The sequence below is a fragment of the Loxodonta africana genome, chromosome 5, assembly GCF_030014295.1.
Source record: "Loxodonta africana isolate mLoxAfr1 chromosome 5, mLoxAfr1.hap2, whole genome shotgun sequence".
NCBI lineage: Eukaryota > Metazoa > Chordata > Mammalia > Proboscidea > Elephantidae > Loxodonta > Loxodonta africana.
In genome coordinates, this window is record NC_087346.1 from 62,555,669 (window position 1) to 62,573,481 (window position 17,813).

General features: G+C 36.2%; 1 protein-coding gene across 1 annotated transcript in view; it reads right to left on the reverse strand.

The window, feature by feature from the left end:
• Positions 1 to 283: 283 nt before the first annotated feature.
• The window catches only part of MMRN1 (multimerin 1), an 81,248-nt gene continuing 63,718 nt past the window's right edge, over positions 284 to 17,813 (reverse strand). Inside the window, exons 7-8 of the mRNA XM_003414080.4 lie at positions 2,786 to 2,932; positions 284 to 1,117 (exon numbers count right to left, since the gene is read on the reverse strand). Coding sequence (XP_003414128.2) covers positions 696 to 1,117; positions 2,786 to 2,932 — 569 coding nt within the window. The 3' untranslated portion in view covers positions 284 to 695. The remainder of the gene's footprint in view (positions 1,118 to 2,785; positions 2,933 to 17,813) is intronic.

Genomic DNA, 17,813 nt, shown 5'->3' on the forward strand with positions numbered 1-17,813 from the left:
CCTCTGTAGAATTTGTAAAATGGGGACAAGCAAAGGATTCAATTCTGTACCCTTGGAGGTAGATGAAATGTTCAAACATTTGTCAATTACTACTTTATTTGATAATTACAGGAAGAGGAAAATAAGAGTTAAGCGTATTTCAAGTTTCAAGTTCGACTTTCTTAATTTTGATTACCAATGGAAATTTTAATATATACAAAATTTATTATTTAAAATATCAACTTGACAACAAGGAAATAAAAATTAAAAACTACTTTTTAGTCTTGGAGTAATTTATTTGAATTTGTGAATTTAGGAAAGGTGTGTTATCTGTTTATATACACAGGGAATAACAAAAGTTAAATGTTTTATTGGAAAGACTATTATGACTGACAATATTGTCCGATTGCCACTTTCTAAGATTACTTTACATTGGGATGACTTAAAGTGACAAAACAAGAACAGTTATAATAATAAATGTACTTTGTTTTCTGTGCCACGAGATCTCTTTAGGTGTAAGGAGAACTCTATCATATGTGGACTATCTAAAAGATATTCAAATAATTTTATTTGAACAAACAGACTTACAGCTTTACTCTGACTTAAAAAGAAGTTGATTTTCATTTTGAGTAGACAACTCAAAACAGAGCAGATGTGCATGGAAAGAGAAATGAAAATGCTGGCAGCTTCTCAGTAAAGGTGATTGTCTTTCGTACTCATGTACGATATAACAAGTAACCACTAAATGTAGTAACAGGGGGAAATTTGGCTGGAATCGTTCCTTTTACAAGTCGTAACCACACTTCCTGCCCGAAGTTTAGTTCTAATAAGGCATCCCCAGTCAAAACCCTATCACAGTGCACTTCACTGTTAATATTTTCAGACTCAAATGTAAGCTTGTCTATTCCATCAACCACTAAAAATCCAGAGACATGAGCACTAAATGACTCAATGGTATACTTGAAAACATACACACCAAGATATGGAATTCTGAATTTTCCAGTTGTTGGAGTATATGAAGCTCCATAATTGACATCCAAGTTATTAAACAGGATAGGACCAGGGGTCGTCATTCCATATGTGTGAGATGCAAAAAACGCCACCATGGGTGCATATCTGTAGGACCCTTTAGAAAAATCTGTTATAGAAAAAAAATGGAAAAAAGTTAATTCTCATGTTTTTCTCTTCCCTCATATCAGTTACAGAAAATGCTACCAGAAGGAAAAAGGTCATCCATCTGATTTAAGAAGGACGAATATGTCTGGATGTCTGCATCTTCTCTTGGCTGAATTATCCTAAGTCGCTTAGCCTCGTGGAGCCTCACTTTCTCCAGGATAGAATGAAAATAACACTGGATACCTCCCTCACAGAAATGCCTCAGAGATTAATTTCACGTGTCTTTGATCTCCTCAGAGCTGAAGGAATTCTAACGCAGTATGATTATTATGGTATGCCAGAATGTTTTAAAGCCCCTTGCAGGAATTGAAGCTGACACGAAGTAGAAACAATTTTCCTAGCATCTTGTCAAACAGTTTCTAGAGGCTAAAATGGAAACCAAACGAAGTCATATGCACTATAAAGTAGACAAAAGCAATTTCCTGTGTAATTAATGCCAAATATACTTACAAAGGCTGAGATTTAAAAATAGACTTAAAAAAATTATTCCTCACTATTTTTTTTTATGTAGCATATTATTAAGCAAAGTCTGATTTCAAATACACTTTTTGCTGTCATTGAAGATAACATATTTTAAAAGCTACACGTATTTTCTTGTATAAAAATCAGAAATGGTGTAGGCTTCATTTTTGTTATTGTGGTGAAAATATACACAACAAAACATTTCCCAATTCAACAATTTCTACATGGACAATTCAGTGACATTGATTACATTCTTCAAGTTATACAACCATTCTCCCTATCTGTTTCCAAATTATTACACCAGGGAATGGTGTACTCTTGAAATAAATCCAAAGCAACCAATACTTAAGAAGTTAAATGGACATACATATTGAGTAAAACAAAGTGCCTTTTTTCTTTTTTTTAAATATATTCTGACATCCCTAACCCAGTCAAAATGGTAATATTAGCTTAACATTCATGGAAGAGATGCTGCTAAGCACATACTAAAAAAAAGCCTCATTAAAATGTCCATATCTGACATGAATCAAAGGTGTATTTCTGTAACAACTTGTCTGAGGAGAGTTTATAGAAGTTAGATATGTACATCTGTATTTTCTTGATACATACATTTGTATTTTCCTTCAAAAGGAGTCCTGATGGTGCAGTGGTTAAATGCTTGGTCTCTAATCTAAAGGTTGGTGGTTCAAACCCACCAGCCGCTCCAAGGGAGAAAGATGTGGCAGTCTGCTTCAGTAAAGATTACAGCCTTGGGAACCCAAGGAGAAATTCTACTCTGATCTATAGGGTCACTATGAGTCAGAATTGGCTCGATGACAATGGGTTTTTATTCTCTTTTAAGATGTACAAGTAAAAAAAATAAGGGTTAACGGTAGGATTTTCTAGCATTAAAAATTTCAACAAGTGCATGTAAACATGAATTTACTTAGCAAAAACACATTTCAATTTGTAAAAGGACATTTTACATTATACAGGAAATTTCAGAAGTAAAAGGAATTAACTTTTAAGTGAATCTAGATTAAAAAAACCCACTGCCGTCGAGTCAATTCTGACTCACAGCGACCCTGTTAAGTAGACTTAAATATCCATTGATACATATGTTCAAAAAAAAAAAAAAAGCTCTGTTTATGACGTTGTGCAAATCCAAGCAAGCATGTGCTTTTCTTACCTGGAGCTAAAGCATTTTCTTCCACCAGCTTTACAGTGCAGTTGTCACCAGCAAAAGGATGTCGGCAAGCACAGGTAAAGCTGGTCCTTCCATTTATACACGTGCCCCCATTCTGGCATGGGGACCTGCTGCAGCCTGAATACTCCTCTGTTTCTGAAAAGAATCAGGATAAGAGAAGTTAAAACGACCTATTTTCTTGTTGTTCTGAAATCACAGTTTGCAGCCGAAGGGGAAGAATACTGAATAGGAAATCAGATGAATGAGTTCCCAGGTCTCGGTCACCTGACAATGATGGCACAGGACCACATTTAAACCCCTTAGTTCTGTGAGCCCCGTTTCCGTTCTGGCGGATAATTCTCTGACTCATTGCCTTTATTTGTATGAGAATGTTTAGATTTTGTTCAACTGTCAAATAGAAGAGAATATCTAGGCACAGAATCATGTATATTCAGGACTAGTGCTTGATAAAGGTAATATTTAAAACATAATGAAGAAAAAGTGTGTATTAATAAGTAGAAATAAGATAGTTGTATATCTATATAAAACATAAGTCCTATGTGTACAAAAATACTAAATGTAAATAAAAAAGGTACAGTCCAATGGTTGTGTTACAATCAACGGATAATACCTTTATAGGGATTTAAAATTTTAGGTAGCTCCTTCAAAGCAAAACAAAACAATAGAAAACTAAAAACAGAAGCCATAAGATAAAACATTCTTAAATTTGACCATCTAAAATTAAGACTTGTGTGCATTTAAAGCCATCCTTCTCAAAATTCAACGATAAGTGACAGAAGAAAAGGTTTTGAAAAGATGTAACAATCCATAAAACATGAGGAGCTGTGATTAATTCAAAGGAAAAATAACATTTCCCTAAAAAAAAATTCACAAAGACAATGAGCAGACAAGTTACTGAACAAAAATATACAGATTCTCACTAAAATTTTTAAATGTATTTAACCTCACTGCTGATTAAGAAACAGTAAAATAAAACAGTAACATATCATTTCTACGTCAGTGGCAAAATTTTGAAATAAAATATTCAGTGATGGAGACATGAATCGGAATCTACTCGACGGCAGTGGGTTTGGGTTCGGGAGACATGAAGGAAAGTAGACATGCTCACGTAATTTTGGTTCGCGTTTAAGTTGTTAGAGCAATTTGATCATATAGTCAGAATTAAAAAGTTATTTTCTATGAGCCAGAAATTTCTCCTGGTAGAATATATACTCCAGACACACTTGCCCATGTGCAAAAAGACAATTTTCTAATGATGATCTTTATGACACCATTTGCGTTAGTGAAAAACTAAAAGACATCTAAAAGACCGTTGATGTGGAGCTTTTTAAATAAACTACATGTTCCCAGGAAGGAATATTAAAAAAAACCCATTGCCATCAAATGGATTCCGACTCATAGGGACCATATAGGACAGGGTAGAACTGCCCCATAGCGTTTCCAAGGAGCACCCGGTGGATTTGAACCGCCGACCTTTATGGTTAGCAGCTGTAGCACTTAACCACTGCGCCACCAGGGTTTCCAGGAAGGAATATTAGACAGCAGTTAAAGAATGAGGTAGAATCTCAGCACATTTGGTTAATTGAAGATAGCAATACAGTTGATACATTCTATATAGAATAAAAAAAATAGTTTCATTTATTTAGAAAACCTCAAACTATGAATATGATTATAAGCATAATACATAATTATGTAAATGTAGAGAAAAGGGTTGGAAGAAGTTACACTACAGGCCACAGCTGCCGCTATGGCGCCACCTTGTGGCAATAGTTTAAACAGGTTATTGTTCTCTTAATTCAAATTACATGATTGCTGATGTTTTTTCATTCGAGGTATTTGCTTTGTTTAATATTTTGCTCCTGACATGATATCTGTAAATACTGTATATACATTTTATTTTACATTTTCATAATTTAAGTTCACATAAAAATATGACCAAACATGTATTATTAGAATTTTTTAAGAAAATATATTAATATATTGCTTATGCAATTAAGAAGCCCTGGTAGCGCAATGGTTAAGAGCTCGGCTGATAATCAAAAGGTTGGCAGTTTGAATCCACCAGTCACTCCTTGGAAACTCTATGGAGCAGTTCTATCCTGTCCTAAAGGGCCGCTATAACCGGACAACAGGTTTGGTTTAACAGGTTTTATGTAGTTAAAAAATAACTTGAATTATTTTGATATACTTTTCTATATTCCACAAACCAGTCTTCTCGTTAAGAAATGCGTGAGAAATATTACATGTATGTAATACCTCTAACAAATGTTTCAAACTGGCCCACATCTCTTTAACATCATTTCTTTCCCCAAAGACGTGAATAGTTATCATTCTAAAACCTAGCTCATTATTTGCTAATTTAAAAAACTTCAGTGATTCTCCATTACCAACAGAAGTGTGAGTTCTTTAAGTCAAAGCACTGGGTTTACTACTTTCACATTCTCTGAATCTAGCACCCTGATAACTCACATGATTGTGTCCAACTAACGTGTTTAATTAAGAATGGATAAATAAATTGTGCAGTGAAGTTGGAAACACTAAATAATTTATGCAATATGACCAACTCTATAATTCTAATTTTCCTGGATGAGAAAATGCCACTCTCACCTGCAGACTCAGTCCTGCCCTTGAATCAGGGATGAAGCCTGTACCAGGCAGTGGGAATTTAAGAAACTCTAGAAATAATTTTTAATCTCTGTATTAATATTGGCTCTATCTAATTCTACAGATAAAAGGATTTGCCTTCTGTTTAATGTACAGGACAAAAATTCCATTTTTCTCCTCCTTATCTCCTGTGTCCCATACCGCCAGGACTGGGCTCTTTCCTTGCTGTTCCTCTTTGAGTCATTTCAGAGTTACTGTCTTGTTCTTTATTCCAATTCCTTTGTAGAGTTCTTCATATGGAGGAGAGGTCGACTTGAGTCTGATTAGGAGCCTGCGCCTTCTCTTATTGCTGTAGTAGCCAGCTCTTGGTGACGCTATGCACTGTGTGTCTTCTAGGACAGAAATTTCCCAGGTTGCCTACTGATAATCCACCCATGATGCCTCATCCACTTGTCTGCACCGACTTCTGCTGTTGATGCTTTAAGCTCCTGTCTTTGCCTTTCTTGCTGTTGTAGGTATCTCTGGTCTCCAGTCCCTGCCAAAATAACCCACACTCTAGTCCAGACGACGGCACTGGGACTGGATTTTTTCTAGTCCAGAAAATCATGCCCATGGCACTCAGAACTAGACACACTGACTCTAGTCAGGGCAGGGTGTGGTGAGACAATTACTAGTTACCCCTGCTGCTATGACTTGACACTTCTATTAATGTCACATAAGCATTAAACGTTCATCGACTATTTCCGCATCTGTATCACCTCATGTCCTAATTGCTCTGATGTCGCCAAAGGTCTCCAAAATCTTGCATTTACTTAATGTATTTTAATATGAATTTATAATTAGTATTGATAATAATTGATAATAATTACATTTATTAGACTTGACTTACCATTTCTTTCCATAGGAACCATTTGCTATTTTTTTTATCCTGCAGGCAATGTTTGAATCACCCTCCCCAGCTTTGTTATAATTTCCAAACGTATGCATTATGTCTTCATCCAAGTCATGGATAGAAATACTTAATGGATCAGAGCCAAGAGCCTTATAACACAGAACAACAGGTTGCTTGGCAATCAGGTGAAATTACTGATGCTTGTTATACAGTCTGCTACAAATCTGCTTTTGCGCATCATCTGACTCATTTCTCTATCTTGTCACTAAAATACTTAAAAAATGGTCAGATGCCTTTAAATATACCTGCAAATATTAGTACCCAATAGACTATTCTTGAATTAACAACAAAAATCAGACTTAATTAAAGTATCCTTTTCCTTTTGACACCTTCTCTCATCCCCACCAGAAGAGTTAATTACTTTAAATCTCTGGATAGTCTTATCCTCCCTTCTCTCACTGAACTTATCACATTCTGCTGTAATTGTTCACATGCACTCAAAATACAGTGTGAACGTCTGTGAGGTCGGGGTTCAGGTCCTTTAATTTTTAAACTTTGTATCATTACTGCCTAGGACAATGCCTGACATATAGAAATTGCTAAAAAAAAAAAAAAAAAAGTCTTTTAAAAGATGAAAAACCAAATTAATGATTGATAGAACAGATGACCAGATTCTTATCCAATACTTTGTCCCTTCTTCACAGTTGCTCAATGATCACATAGAGTTTGACCTTACGGTGTGATTGGCGTGTTTTCTTAGAGACATGAAATCATTTCAAGTAAATTCTTTACAACTTGTCTCCTACCTTAGACTTCAGTAACATGTCAACTCCTTTCCAGCCCACTGATTGTGTTTGATAGAGATCAGTGTGATTAGTTGAACAGTTCTGCCACTTCAACATTCTACTGTCTTCTGCCTGTAGCATAACTAATCCTTCAATATTCATTTTCCTGCTCTGAACATGACTCAAATTCCTTTGCCATTGTCTTGAAATATTTCGTAAGTCTCGATTTATTCTGCTTTTTGCTTTCCCGACCCTAATATCTGCTCCTGTTACTTTTTTTTTATTAATCCTACTTTCATATTTCATAAATGTTCATGTCAGATTTGAACTGATTGGAAAGCTCCTTAACTTTTCAAGTGACCCTGCCATTGCTAAGATCCATCATTCTTTGTGATAATTACTTGTTAAATGTATGAGCTCCGTGAGAAGAGAGACTGAGTTGAATTTACCATTTAAGCCTTTCTTGGTACTCGTTCAGAACCTACTCAGCAAGCATATGATTAATAAATAGACATTTTTCTACTTTATTTATTTATATTATGCACAATATACTTTTGCATTATAAATAATATATATTATACATAATCTCTATCATACACTGTGTTGTTTTTCTTAGTTGCCATCAAGTCATTTCCAACTCATGGTGAACTTACATATAACAAAATGAAACGTTGCCCACTCCTGTGCCAGCTCCATGATCATTGGTATGTTTGACTCCATTGTTGCAGCCTATTGTGTATTTTTAGTGACTTCCAATCTAGGGGGCTCATCTTCCAGCACTATATTGGAGAACGTTCTGTTGCGATCCACAGGGTTTTCATTGGTTAATTTTTGAAGGCAGATCACCAGGCCTTTGTTTCTAGTCTCTCTTGGTCTGGAAGTTCCACTGCAATTGGTCCACCGTGGGTGACACTGCCAGTATTTGAAATACCAGCAGCATAACTTCCAGCGTCATAGCAACATAAAAGCCAACAAAGAATGATAAACTGACACATGGGTGGTGCATATGCACTGAACAATAATAATTATATACTATTTTTATTATATAGTATGGAAACCCTGGTGATGTAGTGGTTAAGAGCTATGGCTGCTAACCAAAAGGGTGGCAGTTCAAATCCACCAGGCGCTACTTGGAAACCCTATGGGGCAGTTCCACTCTGTCCTATAGGGTCGCTATGAGTCAGAAGTGACTCCAAGGCAACTTTTTTTTTTTTTGTTTAGTATATTGTTTTATTTAATTTTAATTTTTATTGGCTACTTCTACTTTAACATTAAGGTCTTATTTTTCATTTCTTTATTTAAACAATAAAGATGCAGAGAGCACATAACTGATCCCTGTTTGTGGCAGAATGAATTCTTTAATAGATAAGTGAGGACACCTATCATTTTGCCTCTGGGCCAGTTTTGAAATACATAAAGGAAAACATTACATAAATGAACTGCATACCTCTGTTCTAGATAAGATGCCCATACAGCATTGGCACTTTATCTTTTACCTTATTCCAGTGTTATCTAAAACGTTTCTACCTTGAGATGTATAGATATTCCAGATAGGTACATACATTTTCTGCTTCTTCATTTAAATTGTTCCTATGGAACAAAGCTTATCTTTGCATTGCTCCTGAAATATTTCCCTTCCCAACAACTCCTAGAAATGCCAATATTTATTTGGTTGTATTAAAATTTCAAATTAATTGTTATAACTACTCATAGTCTGTTCACTGATGTAGATATTGATGGAAATATTGTTTCCAACAATCTTTACTAGTTTTTCTCCAAGGAAATTATTAGCTATCTTTGTTCTTTCTATTTGATGTCTATTGATCATTTTTTTCTGAGATCTTTTCTCTCAACCCTTTAAACACCATTTTAAAGCATATTTGATCATATCAGCTGTCTTAGCCATTTGTATTAGCCCTGTCCCAGAAGAGTTCCTCTAACCCTTGCCAGTAAACTATTATTTTGTTATCTGAAACTATGACCTAGGAAATTAAATGCTTTTACTTGATGTTATCAATTGTTTGCATTTCCTATTTTCTCCTTTTTCTTCAAAATCATAAACTTCAATCAAAAGAATTAAAAATACAATCTGGAAAATATACCTTTAGTCCTTAGAAAAATGCAAAATGAAATCACAATGAGATACAATTGCAAAACTTATTAAAATGGGTAAAATAATAGATACTGAAAATGCCACGTGCTGGCAAGGATAAGGAGCAATTAGAACTCAACACATTGCTGGTGGAAATGCCAAATGGTTGGCTGTTTCTCATAAATTTAAAATTATACTCACCTTACAACTCTACCACCCAATTCATGAATAGTTGTTCAAGAGAAATAAAAACTTAGGTTTCCATGTTATCTTAAAGGAATGTGGACATGCATGATTATGGCCTATTCCTGCTCAAAAATCTCATTGTTCATTGTTTCCAACAAAATGAATTTATATATATTACACTCAAAACAGTGTGTCATTTGTTGAATGAATGAACTCCCAGTCCAAGTCCTCCTGTTCCACGAGATTTGCCCAAACAAACACCTGGTTCTTGATAAGACCTTAAACTTCTGTAACAGTGAACTCATATGGCTAAGCTGCTGGTGGCTAACGGAAAGGTCGGCTGTTCAAACCCACCAGTGGCTCCACGAGAGAAAGATGTGGCAGTCTGCTTCTAAAAAGATTACAGACTTGGGTGGGTCGTTATGAATCGGAATCAACTTGACAGTAATGGGTGTGACACTTATTTAGTAGTTAGCGTACGTGATGTGCTGTTTCTTTCCTTTCAGAGACAAAATAATTTTAAAATAAAATAGTGTCCATAACCACACCTCAGAAAATATAAAATAAACAAAAACACAAAACATCACACTGTTTCATAGCTACGCTTACTATCAATTTTTTTCTAAAGCAAAATTACAAAGCTTTTTGAGCCAGGATCTTGCTTTCTACTCTTCAATAAAAATCCTCAGTTCCTAGCAGGGTTTACTACATTTTTCTCCCAAATGAAGCCTACCCTGATTTAGTGATGCTGAAATCCACCCCCATCCACACACACATCCCACAGGACTCTGATTCCCCTTACCTTTGTCTGCTTTTTCTTTTATCCACAGTGCTATCACTTTTTAAAGGATCCCTGTACATGGATATAGATATTGACGGAAATACTGTTTCCAAAGACCTTCACTAGTTTTTCTCTCAGAAAATTACCAGCTACCATCTTCTTTTTGAACGATAACAACAAGTTCAACATCACTTTTTAACATACTATGCAATTTATCTGTTTATTATTATGATGATGTGTCTCTTTATTCCTGCTAGTGTTTTCAGGACTAAGAAGACTTGAATTTATATTGATCAATAGATAAATTGCCAATTAATAGTTTTCCCTAGGACAATGACATTTACATAAACAAATTTGAAGAGTTCACATTAGATTTATAACATAAAATACTTATTTCTTCTCACAGCTGTGTACAGAAAATTGGCAACAAAAACTTCTGAAGCATATTTTTTCAAACTTCATATGCAGTTAATAACATGTGGCAAAGTTCTTATTTTTATACTGCAATTGTTTTTAAGATTAAAGTATTATGTCCACTTAACTCATTGTGCAACAAGCTCACAACCTGTATTTAGTAATCTCTACACCTTCCTTTTTGTGTTTGATAATCAATACACTGCAAAACAATGCTATCATATATAGTTTTTAATTTATAATATCGTTAATGATCCTAGAAGGGCATGTATTCATTGCATATAATTTATTTATCAGTGAACAGTCAATTTGGTTTTAAATTTTTGGTGTCAAAGGGAAAGTATGCACATGGTTGAGAAATACCAAAAGCAAACTTGTTGCCATCAAATCGATTCTGAGCTCCTGTGATTCTTGCTAAGGAAAGAACTCACATGTATCAGTGACTATGTAAATAGAACCTAGTATTCTGTCTCATTTCCTTTTTATGTGTTAAACCATGCATCAAAATGTTTCATTCAGAAAATGTGCTCATCAAATATACGGTCTTCTGGCTGTTCACCTTGGATACCATGGCCACTTTTATTGCAGTACATGGTATGGGAAAGGGTTGTCAATTTTGTCAGCATCCTCTTTTCAACTGTCATCCTTCCACATGAAGGGGGATCATATGGAAAGCTTGGGGAGTGCTTTATTCTTCCAGGGAGCCATGAACAAAAAGTACTTCATTTAATATTCTCTTCAACACTGATATGATTTCATTTTCTCAAACTGGGAAGGCTACTCAACTTGGGCACACGGAATATCTTTAAGATCATGTGCAGAAAAGAGGCAGCATAGCAGGGTTAGGACTGCTGTCTTTAGAAAGGCCTGCTTGCTGGTTGGCCCTTAGCCAGCCTCTGGGAACCTGGCTTCTTTCTAGTTCCTAACTGACAAGTGTCATTCACGGTGCTCAGGTTCTTTGTACAAATACCTGGTTTGTGCTGAACATCAGCTTTTCTTTGGAGAGTCTGGAGTTTTGGTAGGCATGGAGTGCCTATGTGACCAGGCCTCAATAAAACCCTTGGGCGCTGAGGTGGGGCCAAGATGGCGGACTAGGTAGACGCTACCTCGGATCCCTCTTGCAACAAAGACTCGGAAAAACAAGTGAATCAATCAAGTACATAACAATCTACGAACCCTGAACAACAAACACAGATTTAGAGACGGAAAACGAACAAATACAGGGAAGCAGCGATTGTTTTCGGAGCCTGGAGCCAGCGTCCCAGTCAGCAGATTTTCTGGAAAAACTAGTTTCCCAGTGATGGCTCGGAGACAGCAGTCCATATCAAACCACTTAAAGAAGCAGACCATGACAGCTTCTCCAACCCCCCCAAACAAAAGAATCAAAATCTTTCCCAAATGAAGATACAATCCTGGAATTATCAGATACAGAATATAAAAAACTAATTTACAGAATGCTTCAAGACATCGGAAACGAAATAAGGCAAACTGCAGAAAAAGCCAAGGAACACACTGATAAAACTGTTGAAGAACTCAAAAAGATTATTCAGGAACATAGTGGAAAAATTAATAAGTTGCAAGAATCCATAGAGAGACAGCATGTAGAAATCCAAAAGATTAACAATAAAATTACAGAATTAGACAACGCACTAGGAAGTCAGAGGAGCAGACTCGAGCAATTAGAATGCAGACTGGGACATCTGGAGGACCAGGGAATTAACACCAACATAGCTGAAAAAAAATCAGATAAAAGAATTAAAAAAAATGAAGAAACCCTAAGAATCATGTGGGACTCTATCAAGAAGGATAACCTGCGGGTGATTGGAGTCTCAGAACAGGGAGGAAGGACAGAAAACACAGAGAAAATAGTTGAAGAACGCCTGACAGAAAACTTCCCTGACATCATGAAAGACGAATGGATATCTATCCAAGATGCTCATCGAACCCCATTTAAGATTGATCCAAAAAGAAAAACACCAAGACATATTATCATCAAACTCGCCAAAACCAAAGATAAAGTGAAAATTTTAAAAGCAGCCAGGGAGAAAAGACAGGTTTCCTTCAAGGGAGAATCAATAAGAATGAGTTCAGACTACTCAGCAGAAACCATGCAGGCAAGAAGGGAATGGGACGACATATACAGAGCACTGAAGGAGAAAAACTGCCAGCCAATGATCGTATATCCAGCAAAACTCTCTCTGAAATATGAAGGTGAAATTAAGATATTTACAGATAAACACAAGTTTAGAGAATTTGTAAAAACCAAACCAAAGCTACAAGAAATACTAAAGGATATTGTTTGGTCAGAAAACCAATAATATCAGATATCAGCACAACACAAGGTCACAAAACAGAACATCCTGATATCAACTCAAATAGGGAAATCACAAAAACAAATTAAGATTAATTAAAAATATATATATATACTCATAATAGGGAATCACAGAAGTCAATATGTAAAAGATCACAATAATCAAAAAGAGGGACTAAATACAGGAGGCATAGAACTGCCATATGGAGAGTGATACAAGGCGATATAGAACAATACAAGTTAGGTTTTTACTTAGAAAAATAGGGGTAAATATTAAGGTAACCACAAAGAGGTATAACAACTCCATAACTCAAGATAAAAGCCAAGAAAAACGTAACCACTCAACAAACATAAAGTCAAACACTACGAAAATGAGAATCTCACAATTTACTAAGAAAAACGTCTCAGCACAAAAAAGTATGTGGAAAAATGAAATTGTCAACAACACATAAAAAGGCATCAAAATGACAACACTAAACACTTATTTATCTATAGTTACGCTGAATGTAAACAGACTAAATGCACCAATAAAGAGACAGAGAGTTTCGGACTAGATAAAGAAACACGATCCTTCTATATGCTGCCTACAAGAGACACACCTTAGACTTAGAGACACAAACAAACTAAAACTCAAAGGATGGAAAAAAATATATCAAGCAAACAATGAGCAAAAAAGAAGAGGAGTAGCAATATTAATTTCTGACAAAATAGACTTTAGACTTAAATCCACCACAAAGGATAAAGAAGGACACTACAGAATGATAAAAGGGACAATTGATCAGGAAGACATAACCATATTAAATATTTATGCACCCAATGACAGGGCTGCAAGATACATAAATCAAATTTTAACAGAATTGAAAAGTGAGATAAACACCTCCACAATTATAGTAGGAGACTTCAACACACCACTTTCGGAGAAGGACAGGACATCCAGTAAGAAGCTCAATAGAGACACGGAAGACCTAATTACAACAATCAACCAACTTGACCTCATTGACTTATACAGAACTCTCCACCCAACTGCCGCAAAGTATACTTTTTTTCTAGCGCACATGGAACATTCTCTAGAATAGACCACATATTAGGTCATAAAACAAACCTTTGCAGAGTCCAAAACATCGAAATATTACAAAGCATCTTCTCAGACCACAAGGCAATAAAACTAGAAATCAATAACAGAAAAACTAGGGAAAAGAAATCAAATACTTGGAAAATGAACAATATCCTCCTGAAAAAAGACTGGGTTATAGAAGACATCAAGGAGGGAATAAGGAAATTCATAGAATGCAACGAGAATGAAAACACTTCCTATCAAAACCTCTGGGACACAGCAAAAGCAGTGCTCAGAGGCTAATTTATATCGATAAATGCACACATACAAAAAGAAGAAAGAGCCAAAATCAGAGAACTGTCCCGACAACTTGAACCAATAGAAAGTGAGCAACAAAAGAATCCATCAGGCACCAGAAGAAAACAAATAATAAAAATTAGAGCTGAACTAAATGAAATAGAGAACAGAAAAACAATTGAAAGAATTCACAAAGCCAAAAGCTGGTTCTTTGAAAAAATTAACAAAATTGATAAACCATTGGCTAGACTGACTAAAGACATACAGGAAAGGAAACAAGTAACCCGAATAAGAAATGAGAAGGACCACATCACAACAGAACCAACTGAAATTAAAAGAATCATTTCAGATTATTACAAAAAATTGTACTCTAACAAATTTGCAAACCTAGAAGAAATGGATGAATTCCTGGAAAAACACTACTTACCTAAACTAACACATTCAGAAGTAGAACAACTGAATAGACCCATAACAAAAAAAGAGATTGAAACGGTAATCAAAAAACTCCAAGCAAAAAAAAGCCCTGGTCCGGACGGCTTCACTGCAGAGTTCTACCAAACCTTCAGAGAAGACTTAACACCACTACTACTGAAGGTATTTCAAAGCATAGAAAATGACGGAATACTACCCAACTCATTCTATGAAGCCACCATCTCCCTGATACCAAAACCAGGTAAAGACATCACAAAAAAAGAAAATTACAGACCTATATCCCTCATGAACATAGATGCAAAAATCCTCAACAAAATTCTAGCCAATAGAATCCAACAACATATCAAAAAAATAATTCACCACGACCAAGTGGGATTTATACCAGGTATGCAAGGCTGGTTTAATATCAGAAAAACCATTAATGTAATCCATCACATAAATAAAACAAAAGACAAAAACCACATGATCTTATCAATTGATGCAGAAAAGGCATTTGACAAAGTCCAACACCCATTCATGATAAAAACTCTTACCAAAATAGGAATTGAAGGAAAATTCCTCAACATAATAAAGGGTATCTATGCAAAGCCAACAGCCAATATCACTCTAAATGGAGAGAACCTGAAAGCATTTCCCTTGAGAACGGGAACCAGACAAGGATGCCCTTTATCACCGCTCTTATTCAACATCGTGTTAGAAGTCCTAGCCAGGGCAATTAGGCTAGAAAAAGAAATAAAAGGCATCCGGATTGGCAAGGAGGAAGTAATATTATCTCTATTTGCAGATGACATGATCTTATACACAGAAAACCCTAAGGAATCCTCCAGAAAACTACTGAAACTAATAGAAGAGTTTGGCAGAGTCTCAGGTTATAAAATAAACATACAAAAATCACTTGGATTCCTCTACATCAACAAAAAGAACATCGAAGAGGAAATAACCAAATCAATACCATTCACAGTAGGCCCCAAGAAGATAAAATACTTAGGAATAAATCTTACCAAGGATGTAAAAGACCTATACAAAGAAAACTACATAGCTCTACTACGAGAAATTAAAAAGGATATACTTAAGTGGAAAAACATACCTTGCTCATGGATAGGAAGACTTAACATAGTAAAAATGTCTATTCTACCGAAAGCCATCTGTACATATAACGCACTTCCGATCCAAATTTCAATGTCATTTTTTAAGGTGATAGAGAAAGAAATCACCAATTTCATATGGAAGGGAAAGAAGCCTCGGATAAGCAAAGCATTACTGAAAAAGAAGAAGAAGGTGGGAGGCCTCACTCTACCTGATTTCAGAAGCTATTATACAGCCACAGTAGTCAAAACAGCCTGGTACTGGTACAACAGCAGGCACATAGACCAATGGAACAGAATTGAGAACCCAGATATAAATCCATCCACGTATGAGCAGCTGATATTTGACAAAGGACCAGTGTCAGTTAATTGGGGAAAAGATAGTCTTTTTAACAAATGGTGCTGGCATAACTGGATATCCATTGGCAAAAAAATGAAACAGGACCCATACCTCACACCATGCACAAAAACTAACTCCAAGTGGATCAAAGACCTAAACATAAAGACTAAAACGATAAGGATCATCGAAGAAAAAATAGGGACAACCCTAGGAGCCCTAATACAAGGGATAAACAGAATACAAAACATTACCAAAAATGACAAAGAGAAACCAGTTAACTGGGAGCTCCTACAAATCAAACACCTATGCTCATCTAAAGACTTCACCAAAAGAGTAAAAAGACCACCTACAGACTGGGAAAGAATTTTCAGCTATGACATCTCCGACCAGCACCTGATCTCTAAAATCTATATGATTCTATCAAAACTCAACCACAAAAAGACAAACAACCCAATCAAGAAGTGGGCAAAGGATATGAACACACACTTCACTAAAGAAGATATTCAGGCAGCTAACAGATACATGAGAAAATGCTCTCGATCATTAGCCATTAGAGAAATGCAAATTAAAACTACGATGAGATTCCATCTCACTCCAACAAGGCTGGCATTAATCCAAAAAACACAAAATAATAAATGTTGGAGAGGCTGCGGAGAGATTGGAACTCTTATACACTGCTGGTGGGAATGTAAAATGGTACAACCACTTTGGAAATCTATCTGGTGTTATTTTAAACAGTTAGAAATAGAACTACCATACAACCCAGAAATCCCACTCCTCGGAATATACCCTAGAGAAACAAGAGCCTTCACACAAACAGATATATGCACACCCATGTTTATTGCAGCTCTGTTTACAATAGCAAAAAGCTGGAAGCAACCAAGGTGTCCATCAACGGATGAATGGGTAAATAAGTTGTGGTATATTCACACAATGGAATACTACGCATCGATAAAGAACAGTGACGGATCTGGGAAACATTTTATAACATGGAGGAACCTGGAAGGCATTATGCTCAGCGAAATTAGTCAGAGGCAAAAGGACAAATATTATGTAAGACCACTATTATAAGATCTTGAGAAATAGTATAAACTGAGAAGAATACATACTTTTGTGGTTACGAGGGGGGGAGGGAGGGAGGGAGAGGGTTTCTTATTGATTAATTAGTAGATAAGAACTGCTTTAGGTGAAGGGAAGGACAACACTCAATACATGGAAGGTCAGCTCAGTTGGACTGGACCAAAAGCAAAGAAGTGTCCAGGATAAAATGAATGCTTCAAAGGTCAGCGGAGCAAGGGCGGGGGTTTGGGGACCATGGTTTAAGGGGACTTCTAAGTCAATTGGCAAAATAATTCTATTATGAAAACATTCTGCATCCCACTTGGAAATGTGGCGTCTGGGGTCTTAAATGCTAACAAGCGGCCATCTAAGATGCATCAATTGGTCTCAACCCACCTGGAGCAAAGGAGAATGAAGAACACCAAGGTCACACGACAACTAAAAGCCCAAGAGACAGAAAGGGCCACATGAACCAGAGACCTACATCATCCTGAGACCAGAAGAACTAGTTGGTGCCCGGCCACAATCGATGACTGCCCTGACAGGGAGCACAACAGAGAACCCCTGAGGGAGCAGGAGATCAGTGGGATGCAGACCCCAAATTCTCATAAAAAGACCATATTTAACGGTCTGACTGAGACTAGAGGAATCCCGGCAGCCATGGTCCCCAGACCTTCT